The following is a 14,159-nucleotide window of genomic DNA, read 5'->3' as shown; positions in this document are numbered from 1 at the left end:
TCTTCTCGGATCAGAGCTAGAGTTTGACAGATGGATGCTGCTTTCAGTCCCCGTCTGAGGAAAGGGAGATGATGAAAGCTGGGAACTTGTCTGGGGCTAGTGGATTTTCTCCTGCTAGCTAGTAAGTGTCCTGGCCTCCAGTGGACTCCTGCCTTGAGCTGTAGTCAACACAGAGCTCTGGCTGCCTCCACACTTCCTGCCTCTACCAAGGGCCCTTTCGAGTGTTCTCCCCGAACTTTTCCCCAGCTTCTATCCCCGACTTGGGGTCTGTTTCTCTCTACATGGGAAGGTATCAAAATGGTTAAGGTTGCAACAGCTCTTTCTTGCCTCAATACTACTTTTAGGGGCTGGGGCTAAGAAATGCACTACACACCCTAGAATCTTCTTTTTGCCTCGGGTGCTGTGTTCATGCTCATACGAATCTCAATATTTCTTCCTCTGCTCCCAGTCTAGAATCCATTTGGAAATCAAAACAGGAGTCAGATGGATGGAGATGAAAATACTGGCCTTCTGACTAAAGAGTTTGGTTTTGGGTTTGCAGCCAAGTAGGCTCCTGACCACTGCCACAGTGGGACAAACGCAGGGGAGGTGACCCTACAGCTCTGGCAGGAGAAAGGCATGCCCCCTTTGAGCAGGGCGGCTCCCAAGCTGGTGGGAATCTACAGGGCCTGAGCCCCGCCTGCTTACTGCCTTCCCCAAAACCCACCTGTCAAGCAAGTCACTCCTTCCCCGAGCAAAGGGGGACAAGGGATGGCAAGAGAAGCAAGAGAATCACGGCAGCTGACATCTCTGGACAAGGAAACATGAGGCTAGGAAAGTGAGAATCCCTCCGGTCAGAGTAAACCCCAACCTGACCTTACAGGCTTACTCGGAGGATCAAAGACATAATAGATAAGGTGCTTCAAAAACACAAGCTCCCTGCCAGGCGGGCTGTGGCGGTGTGCACCTATGTCCTAGCTACCCAGGAGGCTGAGGTCAGAAGATCACTCGAGCCCAGGAGGTCGAAGCTGCAGTGACCTGTGATTGCACCACTGCACTCCGGCCCAGGTGACAGAGCAAGACCCCGTCTCAAAAAAAATCCAAAAAACAAAAGCTCCCAATGCACAGAGAAGGTATCAAGGTATCACTCTTTCCAGGCTGTCTTCTCATCTCCTCAGCTTCTTGCAGTACCTAGCACAGAAACACACACTTCATTGGCATTTGTTGACTCGGTGTCCCAAGATGATTACTTTTCATGAGACATCTGCTTTAACTAGTGCGTTCCGGCAGTCCTGGTATGTTTAAAAACAATCTCATTGTGTTACAGTCATACCAAATAAGTACTGATAAGAAGGTAAATGACTAGTTCTCTATTTCTCAATTCTGACCAGCTCATCTCCCAGGGAGTTTCGCCTTCTGGGCTACATCACTCCACACTTTTAACAGAGTTTTCGATCCATATCTATCTAATCAAGTCATCAGAACCTTAGGGAAAAACAGTTCCTCTCCCCACCCTAAAACTAAAATTACAGATTTTCTTTAAAAAAAAAAAAAAAAAAAAGGCCGGGCGCGGTGGCTCAAGCCTGTAATCCCAGCACTTTGGGAGGCCGAGGCGGGTGGATCACGAGGTCAGGAGATCGAGACCATCCTGGCTAACATGGTGAAACCCCGTCTCTACTAAAAATACAAAAAACTAGCCAGGCGTGGTGGCGGGCGCCTGTAGTCCCAGCTACTCGGAGGCTGAGGCGGGAGAATGGCGTGAACCCGGGAGGTGGAGCTTGCAGTGAGCCGAGATCGCGCCACTGCACTCCAGCCTGGGCGACAGAGCGAGACTCCGTCTCAAAAAAAAAAAAAAGTGGTCACAAAAATATAGTTATTAGTCACCTCATGTGCGCCAAGAATTGTAGATATAAGACTGAGTATGAGTAGAAAACACGGATTAAAAGTACTGTTAGTATTATACAAGTAAACATCTGAACCAGCTATTCCCTCTTCACTGTAATGGAAACCAGAAGGCAGGTGAGACTAAGTAATGACTCCCTTCCTTATCACAAGGGTTTTGCTTGGAATACTGTGTATCTTGTCTACAAACATATGCAAAATTTTACCTTGAAAATGAATGCAATTTGCATCCCATGGAGTTGTCAGTGACTGCCAGTATCTCACCTTGACTGAGCACGGAACTGTTTTGTTACAAATCCCTCCGCAGCCCGAATGCCTGATTTTGGCCCTGGGACATGGTTAGACCAGTGCGGGTGGATGTCTTCATCCATCTCATGGACAGTCGAACGGCCTCTTCCACTAGACAAGGGCTCCCCTGTCCTCCAAGTGACTTTCCCAGTGATGTTATAGCTCATGCCCTGTCTTCCCGTTGTGGTTCCTGTCCCCAGAGAAGCGAACTAGGAATCAGCTCCATGAGGCCAGGACTGTATCTCTTCCACTCACTACCATACACACAGCACAAAGCCTAGCTCTGAACAACAGAGCAGGTTCTCCCGTGGCCCCAGCATCTAGCCTGGCCTTTCCCACGTGAGACCAGGGAACCTCCACTGACTACCCCAAACAGGCACTGGAGGACTGCGAGGAGTCCATGCCATGCACCATCACTGGAACCTCCACCATGGTGGCGAGAGAATTAGCACAGATTCTTTGGTCTCAGTGCTCCTCAGGCTTAGTTTCTGCTCAGCTCAGGTTCAGTAGCTATCTGATTACTGGAGCCTGGCGCGCTACCACCAGCAGATACCCACAAGGGCTGTTCTCTGCTGCTGTGGTCTCATGTAACAGGCCATGTGACAAAGCTGGTGCTGTGGACTTCAGACTAGACAGTAAAATAGATGCTGACGTTCAGAGAGAGGTGCCGTCTGCTTGGCCTCTGCTTAAGAAAGCGGGGGTCAGGGAAGTTTTCCTCCCCTTGCCGTCCAGGGCGGCTGGATGTGCTGCCCTCCAGCACCTTTCCAGCTTCTTGCAAGAGCTCCCACACTCTGCTTCTCTGTCCTCTGGATGTCGCACTTCCAAAGCAGACGTTCCAAATGCAACGGAATCAACCAGAAGCGTGGGCTTCTCTCACGGATATGCTAACACAGGATACAAGTCATGTTTTCCATTCTGCAAAACCTGGACACACCTCAGCATTTATCCTCCCCGAGAGAAAGCCTAACCCATTACGCGGTCAGCAACTAATATTCATACTCGGCTTTTAGGATTAAAAGGCAATCCGGTGGTCCTAGGCAGCTGCTCTGTCCAGCCCACTTGAAGCCTCCATTTCTTTAAGTACAGACAAACCATAATAGTTACAGCACGAAATGAGCCGGCCTGTCATTACGGGATGGCACTGCCCTTCAGGTAATGCAAGTTAAGCCCTAGGTCTATTACACCACATCAGCTTCTTTGGTTTGAACATCACCCTATAATTACATCTCTAGATAAGCCCGAAGTTTAAATCTTCAGTTCCATTTAAAACCGATACGATCCATGAACCCACTCTCAACTGAGTAAGAACAGACAATAATTATAAGCTGTCAACAGAACACTATCTCATATCAAGCACAGCCAGATTCCAAACCTCATATGACAGATGACTGAAGGTCAAACCCTGCTCCCCCTAATTGATTTCGTTAAGATAATCAACAGGTAAGCTTTAAGCTGGGGGACAAGGCCATCACTCATGTGTTCTGAATCCCCAAAAATGGCCAGAGGAGTCTCTCTGGATTTATTTAGCTGATGGAAAAAGATGTTTTTGCTTTTTTTTTTTTTTTTGGTATCACAAAAGGACCAACCCCGTATGTCAAAGCATAAGGTAAACCTGTTAAATGCAATTTGCCAACAAGGCAATAAAAACCCAACTGTGATTCCAGATCCCAGAAGCAAATGCATGCTTCTGCCGTCACGCAAACCCGCTGCAGCATCAAGCCCAAAGAGGTGCTTCTGAACTCCCACAACAGAGACTCTTAAAGGCCAGAACAGCAGAGGAGGCTTCTTCAAAGTTCCATATGTCTTGGCAAAAAGTACATGTGATACAGCAAACAATCCTTTATTAAAAAAAAAAAAATTTCCAAAATTTTTACATAATCTTTGATATTCTACAATGAACGCGGTTAATCTGCAGTCCATGGGCCACTAGTAGGCCCACTCTTGGGATTTAGGACGTCCAAACACCTCCCTGAAACTCTATGTAGACAAATGAATTTTGTAGGGAGAAGGCCCACAGCTTTCAGCCAGAGCGCTGTGACTGAAGTCCAAAGCAAGCCACATTACGACCACTCCTTCGGACTAGAAAGTTCCAGCTAGCTCCTGAGTCTTTCGCATCTCTACCTATTTGAATTTTCTGTCTTAGCTGATAGATAAATGTAGAGGCATTAAGATGGTTCTCATTTGTGTATTCTTCTCCACTTGCTGAAATCCTATGGAACCTTCAAAGGCCAGCTCAAATCACAATTCGACAAGGCTTTTGTAGATACCTCAGCCAGAATTAATCTTCCCTGCTGCCCTCCTGCAACACCTCTCTACTTCTCCAGTGGCATTTAACGTGGTATCCATTCACGCCGTATGTGAAAGTTACTTGTGCCACCGTCTCCCCAGCTTGAGAGTGCGAGTGGAGAGTAGGGGCTGGGCAAGATGCACTGACTACCGCTTCTGCACCAGCGCCTAGCACAACGCCTTGGAGATTTTGTTGAACTTGATCTTTTTGTTTCAGTGGCAACAAGAGACCACCCATTCTAATCATCCACTTCTTCAAAAAGTTTCTAAAATCAGCCAAACAGTCACGCACCGCGTAATGATGTTCTGCTAAATGATAAACTGCATATACGATGGTGGTCCCATAAAATTATAACACCAGATTTTTACGGCACGTTTTCTATGTTGAGATACATAAATGCTTGCCATTGTGCTACAATGGCCCACAGTTCAGTAACATGCTGTACAGGTTTGCGGTCTGGGAGCAACAGGCCTAGATGTAAGGTCAGCTATATTATCTAGGTTTGTGTGGCTCCACTTTAGGATGTTTTGCGTAAGAACCTCACCTAACGATGCATTTCTCAGACGGGATCTCAGTCTTTACATTGCGATGTGTGACTACACATTTGCATATAAGCAAGTCTACCTTGGGGTTGCTAAAGGCTACACCAATGCAATTATGTGGATGGTTAGGACTTCCAGTCTATGTAACAAGGAACCTTGAGACAGCTAACATTTTATCCAATTCTAACTGGATGTGAAATTTAGTCATTAAAACACTCTTGGAATTTAATGCACCACACATACATCAGGGAATGGAACCACTGTGAGATAAATCTAAGCTGGCCTGATGCCTTCCATCAGCCTGAGGCACACACCGCCAGAGGCATTACTACACAACTTCAGAAACACCAAATACACAAACTTTAAGGATAGTCCAGTCAGGAAGTGAGGGGGTATCATCTGCAGAATTAGAAAAATAAAAAGAATAAACAAGGCTGTTCGCCACACCCCCGTTGATGTCGGCCCACGGGGGTTGCTGGTCCCTTTAACGGGCATGTACCAAGTCCTGCCGGGTGACATTTCCTCCCTGCATCCCCGCTTTTAGGGATCATTGGCCGTAAGTCCAAGGGGAGGGAATGTGGAGACAGGGTTGTATTTGCCGGGGAATTCTGGGCCAACAGGGAGCAAGAGAGCACTTGGGGGCAAAGTGGGCCATTGCCTCATGCTGTACTCCAGTCCCGAGATGGTGGCCACCACGAAGCTGGCTGAAGAAGATGTCAATGTTACTTTCAAAGAGCAACAAAAGGTAAACAAATTTGCACAGAATACAAGTAGAATCACAGAGCTGAAGAAGAAATAGAAGTAAAACAGAAACAACTCCAAAACGTAGAAGATGCTTGTGACAGTACCATGCTTGCAGATGCTGACTGCTTAATGATGCCTTATCGAATTGGTGATGTCTTCATTAGCCATTCTCAAAAAGAAACACAGGAAATGTTAGAAGCAGCAAATAAAAATGTGCAAGCAACTGACGCCTTAGAATCCAAAGTCGAAGCAATTCAGTGGGTGTCAGCAGATTTGACAGTTCAGTTGTATGCAAAAATTTGGGAGCAACATAAACCTTGAAGCTGATGACAGTTAAACATTTTATAATACTTTAAAAAATTTGTTTAATAAACTTGAATACTGTTTAACAAAAAAGAATAAACTAGAGAGTCTTACAGGCAATCTTTACAAAAAAATCAAAGCAACTAGTAGATTCAAATAACGAACTGCAGAGGACAGAGTGAGGTAATGAAGTCCTCGCACTATCTAACAGAAATCCTATGTGCAAATTCAGGCACAACTGTGATCAAGATGGAAAAGCTCAACACTGAGTAAAAAGACCAGGATGATGGAGACTTCCACGAAGTAACAGCTCTGTTCCTCCCAGGTCCGCCCTCTTAGGGCTAACAAGAAAGCTCTGAATGGAACACAACCAGCAAGCGCAGAAAGAAGGTAGAAAGAAGGCGGCAGGCTACCTAGCAACCTCAGGACTTGAGGAATGGCAAGGCAGGGAGTCCTCTGGCTGTCCTTACTGCCTCCTACCTAGCCAGGATGGGTGCTGCAGAAGCCTCCAAGCTGGAACAGCCGAAAGGTACAGAGAAAAAGAACTCCAAGAAGAGCCTCTTCTGGGCCAAAGGACCCGGAAAAGGACGCTCTTATAGTAGCAGACCTTTCCAATGCCCGCCCTATTCCAAATAACAAGAGAAGGCCAGGCGCAGTGGTCCACGCCTGTAATCCCAGCACTTTGGGAGGCCAAGGTGGGTGGATCTCCTGAGGTCAGGAGTTTCAGATTCCTGGACAACATGGTAAAACCCCATCTCTACTAAAAATACAAAAATTAGCTGGGCGTGGTGGCGCGTGCCTGTAATCCCAGCTACTCGGGAGGCTGAATCAGAAGAATCGCTTGAACCTGGATGGCAGAGGTTGCAGTGAACCAAGATTGCGCCACTGCACTCCAGCCTGGGCAACAAGAGCGAAACTCCGTCTTAACAACAAAAATAAATACAACAGAAAACATCAGCAGAGAAATCACATATACCACCCACTAAGGTTTCAGGGGAATTGAGGGGGAAACTGATCTTCTACCCCAAGGAACCAGGTGACATGCTCCAAGTGACATGCCAAATAGTGCTGGCAGGGCCAAGCAGGGATCTCACCTTCCATTCTCTGCCTGGAAGCAGCAGGAGGTACTCCAAATTCCATCACCAGGGTGGGGTCAGCAGGGCCCAGGGGGGAAGTGCACCCCCACCACGAGGCAGAAAGGGAGGATAGGAGGGTGGGAGGCTCCACTCGTTGTCGCTTTGCTACCCCCTCCCATTCCCTGGAATCAGCAGGGCCCAGAGGGGAGCTGATGTTACAACCCCATTCAACAAGGCCACAGGGTCTCAGGGACCCGGAGGTCATTCATTAACAGAAGTGCTAACAGCCCTACGTCGGAGTCCCAGAAGGAGAGGAGAGAAGGACTGAAATAGTCATTCAAGAAATAATGGCTGAAAACTTCTCAAATTTGGCAAGAGACATAAATGTACAGATTCAAGAAGCCAAACAAGCCCCAACTATAATAAACGGGATGAAGCCTGTGCCAAGACAAATCATAACGAAACTTCTGAAAACTAAAAACAAAACTCTTCCAAGCAGCCAGACAGGAGCAATGCCTTCACTCAGAGAGGAAGACCAATTCAAACGACGGCAGATTTCTCTTCTGGAACAACGTGAAGGTATCCTTCAAGGATGAAGAGGAAATACAGACATTCTTGGACAAAGGAAAGCTCAGAGAGTCCGTTGCAAGCAAACTGATTGTTAAAGAATGGCTAAGGGAAGTTCTCTAAACAGAAAGGAAATGACAACAGAAGGCTTAGAGCTTCAGAAAGAAGACCATCAGAATAGGTAAAAAGAGGGACAATTTTATTCAGTAAAAGGGAGGAAAAAGATGGTATAAATAGCCTACTCCTGAAGAGTTTTTCAAATCACAGTTGATGACTGAAGTAAACCACCTGATGTGGCATTCAAAGTCTGTTAAGAAGTGCTAAGACATTTATAGTGAAGTGGGGGGGTAAACGGACACAAGCAGAAGTTCCTACACTGAAAGCTGTGAAACACTGGGGCCAGGAGACTAGGATAATTTACATATGTATACTGTAAACCTAAGGCAACTACCAAGAAAATAATACAAAGCATTATACTTAAAAAAAAAAAAAAAAAATATCAGCCAAGTAGGATAGCTCATGCCTGTAATCTCGGCACTGCAGCTGAGGCAGGGGGATGGCTTTGAGGCTAGTAATTCAAGAGCGGCCTGAGTAACATAGTGGAGCCCTGTCTCTACAAAACATAAAAATAGATTAAAAATTAGCTGGGTGTGGTGGTGCACATCTGTAGTCCCAGCTACTGGGGAGGCTGAGGTGGGAGGATGGCTTGAGTCCAGGAGGTCGAGGCTACAGTGAGCCACGATCGTGCCACTGCACTTCAGCCTAGGCAACAGCATTAAGACCCTGTCTCTAAGATAGTAACAGTCATAATAATGACTTTACCCTAAATGTAAAGAGTGGATTAAAAAATACGATGCAACAATATGCTGTCTACATGAAACTCAATTCAAAACAACAAGGGTATTAAAGGAATGGAAAAATATATATGATGAAAGCATTAATAAAAACAGAAGTGGCCATATTAAAATATCTGATAAAAGAGACTTCAGAGCAAAGAAAATTACTGGAAAAAAAAAGAGGAGGACATTACATAATAAAAAAAGATTAATTTATCAAGATATAATAATCCTAAACATTTATGCACCACACAACAGAACATCAAAATACTGAAGCAAAAACTGATAGAGCTCAAGAAGAAATAGAAAAATCCACAATTATCGTTGAGGAATCTTTACAACTGACGGAACTACTGAACAATCAGCAAGGATACAGAACTCAATACCACTATCAATCAACGAGATCTGACATATGGCGCACATTCCACCAAACAAGAGCACACGCGTTTTTCACGTACTTACGGAACATTCACCAACACAAGACCACAGAACATCTGCCAAATAGACCATATCCTAGGCCACAGAACAAACCAACAAACTTAAAAGAAGTGAAACCATACGCAGTATACTCTCTGTCCATAGTGGAGTCGAACCAGAAATCAACAAAATAGAGATAACAGGAAATATATATATATTTATATTATATATAAAAATATATAAATTTTTATATTTTTATATATAAAAAATATATATTTTTAAATTTTATATATATATTTATTTTTTTTTGAGGCAGGGTCTCGCTCTGTTGTCCAAGTACAATGGCACGATGTTGGCTCACTGCAACCTCTGCCTCCCAGGTTCAAGCGATCCTCCCACCTGCCTCTCAGGTTCCAGTGTGCATCACCACACCTAGCTAATTTGTTTGTTTTTGAAATGGAGTCTTACTCTGTTGCCCAGGCTGGGGTACAGTGGCATGCTCTCTGCAACCTGTGCCTCCTGCGTTCAAGTGATTCTCCTGCCTCAGCCTCCTGAGTAGCTGGGATTAGACGCACCCGCCACCGCACCCGGCCAATTTTTGTAGTTTTTGTAGAGACGGGGTTTCACTATGTTGCCCAGGGTCTTGAACTCCTGGGCTCAAGCAATCTGCCTGCCTTGGCCTCCCAAAGTGCTGGAATTAGAGGCATGAGCCATTGCGCCTGGCCATGACATTTATGAAATGACAAAATTATAGAATTAAAGAATAGAGGCTGGGTGCGGTGGCTCACACCTGGTGCTTTGGGAGGCTGAGGCGGGCAGATCACCAGGTCAGGAGTTAGGGATCAGCCTGGCCAACACGGTGAAACTCTGTCTCTACTAAAAATACAAAAATTAGCCGGGCGCGGTGGTGGGCGCCTGTAATCCCAGCTACCTGGGAGGCTGGGGCACGAGAATCGCTTGAAACCGGGAGGCGGAGGTTGCAGTGAGCTGAGATTGCACCATTGCACTCCAGCCTGGGCGACAGAGCAAGACTCTGTCTCAAAACAACAACAAAAGAACAGATTATTCATTGCCAGGGTCTGGGACAGGAGGAGCAGACACTGGCTACAGAAAAGCAACATGAAGAGTCCTTCTCTGATGGAAATGCTCTATATTGTGACCGTATCCACGTCAACATCCTGGTTGTAAGATTGTGCTACACAGTTTTACAGGACATTATCACCAAGGGAGAGCTGGCCGAGGGTACGTGGGATCTCTAGTATTTCCTACAACTGCATAGGACTCTAGAATTATCTCAAAATCAAAAGTTTAATTTTTAAAAAAAAGCATGTTTACTTCCTAGCTCTGCCATCTGCTAATTAGGTAGCTGGCCTTGAACAGATTTTAAAGTCTCTATCCTCAATTTCCTCATTCACTAAATGAGGTAATACCATCTGAAGCATTACGAAAATTCAACGCCGTATTTGAAAGGATCAGGCACAATGTGTATAGCACACAGTCCGTGCTCTAAAAGGAACCTGTCAACACTAAACCTCTAAATAGCCACAAATATTATTCTAAATAGTATTCAAATGTCCAGTACTAAAGGCACTGCAGAGCAATTTATTTGAAGTCTCTTCCCTGGCCGGGTGTAATGCTTCACACCTGTAATCCCAGCACTTTGGCAGGCTGAGGCAGGTGGTTCGCTTGAGTCCAAGAGCTCAAGACCAGCCTGGGCAACACAGTGAGACCCTATCTCTACAAAAATTAGCTGGGTGTGGTGGTACATGCCTGCAGTCCCAGCTATTCAGGAGGCCGAGGTGGGAGGACTGCTTGAGCCCACGAAGCGAGGCAAGGCCACAGTGAGCCCTGATCGTGCCACTGCACTCCAGCCTGGGTGACGGAATGAGGCCCTGTCTCAAAAAATAAAAATTAAAAAATAAAATAATCTCTTCCCAAAGTGATCTGTTCAAATAAAATGCGGGGGTGGGGGTTGAAGAGGAGGAAACAGTTTTTGGTTTTAAATTGAAAGATGAATTTCTAACTTGTTATTGAAATGGTCACAACACATGAAGTGAGTTTAATATGAAACTATAATTAGAAAAAACAAAGCTGGAAAGGAAGTGAAGATACTAGTTTCTTCTGATGTTTTGCTTTTTTCTTGTTTTTTTTCCTGCTGATTTTTGTTTCTGCTGATGAGAAAGTCAGTGGAAGTTAACGCATCAGGAGGTTGAGTCGTTTTTTTTTTTTTTGAAAAAAAGTGTTTTATCAAATTATTTTCTTCCCTTCACAATCCTAAAGGAGCTCTATAAACTCCTTTAGGATTCTATAAAAATGAAACATTTCCATGAGAAGTATGTCAGGTGGGAATACTGGCCTGGAAGTCTGGAGGCCAAGATTTCAGCACAGAGACCCCAGGAAGGAGTCACTTCACCTCCAGGGCTGAGGCAGGTGTCCTTATGGGTGAGCGAAACGTACCAGACAGGTTTCTACGACGCTTTGCTGAATTTAAAATCTCCCAGGCACCATAAAATCTAGTCTCTAGGCAGGTTTTCTGGCATGGCAAACTTCTCTCCGCCTCTGCTGTGAGACAATTGTCCTCGCCTCAAACTTGGTTTCCCCAAAATGGGCTTGGGAAAAAAGTGGTGAGCGGACAAGGAAAGGGGAGGAAGGGAGGGGGAGGGAGGAAGGAAGAACAGAAAAAAGGAAGGAAGGGAGGGAGGAAGGAAGTGGGGAGGGAGGGAGGAAGAGAGGAAGGAAGGGAGGGAGGAAGGAAGGGAAGAAGGGAGGGAGAGAAGAATGAAAGGAAGGGAGGGAGGGAGGGAGGGAGGAAGGGAGGGAGGGAAGGAGGGAGGGAGGGAAGGAGGGAGGGAGGGAAGAATGAAAGGAAGGGAGGAAGGAAGAAAAAAGGAAGGGAGAAAGAAAGGAAGGCAGGCAGGAAGGAAAGGAAGAAAAGGAAGAAAGGAAGGAAGGAAGAAAAGGAAGAAAGGAAGGAAGGAAGAAAGGAAGAAAAGGAAGAATGGAAGGAAAGAAAAGGAGGAAAGGAAGGAAAAAGGGAGGGAGGGAGAAAGGATGCTATTTAGGTGTAAGCAAGGCTCCACTGTTCCCTCATCATCAGTTTTCTCCAGATCTTCCTTGGGGCCCTTTAACACAGGCCCACAGTCCTGAGAGACCGGAACCCTGACTTTATCAACTCTATGGTTCTTTTATTTTTTCACTGCCACTCAGGCTGGAGTGCAGTGGCCCAAACATGGCTCACTGCAGCCTCGACCTCCCAGGCTCAAGCAATTCTCCTACTTCAGCCTCTCAAGCAACTGGGACTGCAGGTGCACTCCCACCATGCCCAACTAATGTGTTCGTTTTTGTGGTACTGCGGTCTTGCTATGTTGCCCAGGCTGGTCTCAAACTTCTGGCCTCAAGTGATCCTTCTGCCTCAGCTTCCCAAAGTGCAGGAATTACAGGCATGAGCCATCACACCAGGCGGACTTTTACAGCTTCTTTCACAACTATGGCAAAGAGAAAAAAGGAAGCAAAAGACAGGAGAATCTGGAGATTCATTGCAATGTATGTTGATTCAAACAAAACAATAATGCCACAATGGTAGAATTCTGAACACTGGATATCTGGTGATATTGAGCTATGACTAATTTTTAGGTTTGCTAATGGTACTGCAGTTGTGTTTTTACACGGAGGCCTTATCTTTCAGCCACTCATACATCCTAAAACCTTTCCTAATGCAACTACACAAAGTTGGATCTGCTTGCAGACCATGGGGAGGGCACAGGTGAATAGGATTGGCACAGAAGTGATGACTGCTTTAGTTGGGGGTGGGTATTTTACAATCATTCTACTAGTTCCTCTACTTTCGCATATGTTTGAAGTTTTCCTATTAAGAAAATGTGGCTCAGCACTTTGGGAGGCACAGGTGGGAGGATGGCTTCAGACCAGCCTGGGCAACAGAGAGGCTTCCTAAAAAGGAAAAAAAAAAAACCAAGAAACGTAAAAAGAGACTCATGGCTGATTCCTGTCCGGTCTCCATTGCTCTTCTTCTAAGCTCAGCCGGAGGGCAGGGCAAGCTGGGCTCCTACCCCACAGATCTTCCAGTGGGAAATGGGCAGATACCATTCTGCTAGGGCACATCCAGGAGGGGGCTAAGTGCCAAGCCCCCCACCCCCCATCTCCAGAAGCTGGCCCGAGTTTCCACTCCCACGGTCCCCAGGCACCCTAGAGAGGGCAGAGGCAGGCCAGGTGCCATGACTCATGCCTATAATCCTAGCACTTTGGGGAGGCCAAGGCAGGAGGATCACTTGAGGCCAGAAGACCAAGACCGGCCTGGGCAACACTGCAAGACCCCATCTCTACAAAAAAAAAAAAAAAAAAACCTTAAAAATTAGCTGGGCTGGTGGTGCGCGCCTGTAATCCCATTACTTTGGGAGGCCAAGGAGGGGGTAGGGCTTCAGCCTGGGAGGTCGAGGCTGCAGTGAGCTGTGGGCGCGCCACTGTACTCCAGTCCGGGCAACACAGCGAGATCCTATCTCAAAAAGGGCGAGAGGGGGGTGGGACAGAGACGACGCCAGCAGGCCCCGGGGGATGGGTGGGAGTGGGGTGCAGGCGGGGCTGGATCCGGCATCCTGGCCCCAGGGGTCCCCGCCCGCGGCGGCGGACCAACGAGGGGCCAGGGGCGGGGGTCAGCGCCCCGGCCCACCTGGGTGCAGGTGCTGGGCGAGGGGCGCGCGTCACCTTGAGGATGTTGTCGAAGATGGTGTCGCGGAACTCCAGCAGCGCCTTCTGGTCAAACTCGCGGCCGTGGATGATGCGCATCTGCTTAAGGAACGTGGACTTGCCGCTCTCGCCCGCGCCCAGCAGCAGGATCTTCACCAGGCGCCGGACCGCGCGCGCCGCTCGCGCGCCAGCAGTGCGTCGATGTCGCGGCTGCGCCTCCGGGCCTCGCGCTCCGCGTCACGCGCGCCGCCGCCGCCGCGCTCGCGCGACCCGCCGGCACCCTCAGCCGGCAACCAGGCAGCAGCTGAGAGTCCCACCTTTCACCGGACGCCAGCCCCTCAGGCCGCGGCCGCGCCCCGCCGGCGCCCGGGGGCCATGGACGCTCCCGCCGGCGGGCGAGCAGACCCGAGCACCGCTACCGCCCGCCATCGCCTCGGAGCCGCGTCCGCCGCCGCCGCCGCTGCCGTCGCTCCGAGGCCCGCACTCGTCGCCCGGCCACGCGCCACTCCCGAGGCCC

General features: G+C 47.6%; 1 protein-coding gene and 1 pseudogene across 2 annotated transcripts in view; one reads left to right on the top strand and one right to left on the bottom strand.

Moving 5' to 3' along the window:
• Positions 1 to 13,877, bottom strand: part of GNA12 (G protein subunit alpha 12) — a 112,336-nt gene extending 98,459 nt beyond the window's left edge. The window contains exon 1 of one of the 2 annotated variants that reach the window (XM_031665636.1): positions 13,661 to 13,877. In XM_031665636.1, the coding sequence (XP_031521496.1) occupies positions 13,661 to 13,741 (81 nt within the window). In that variant the 5' untranslated portion in view covers positions 13,742 to 13,877. Of the gene's footprint in view, positions 1 to 13,625 lie in introns of both variants that reach the window. The other variant, XM_031665635.1, reaches the window with a different exon arrangement.
• Positions 5,681 to 6,079, top strand: LOC116274562 (annotated as a pseudogene).
• Positions 13,878 to 14,159: the final 282 nt, after the last annotated feature.

This window comes from Papio anubis, chromosome 4 (assembly GCF_008728515.1).
Source record: "Papio anubis isolate 15944 chromosome 4, Panubis1.0, whole genome shotgun sequence".
NCBI classification, from domain to species: Eukaryota; Metazoa; Chordata; class Mammalia; order Primates; family Cercopithecidae; genus Papio; species Papio anubis.
Note: the sequence above shows the minus strand (reverse complement) of the source record. Positions and strands in the feature narration are given on the sequence as shown.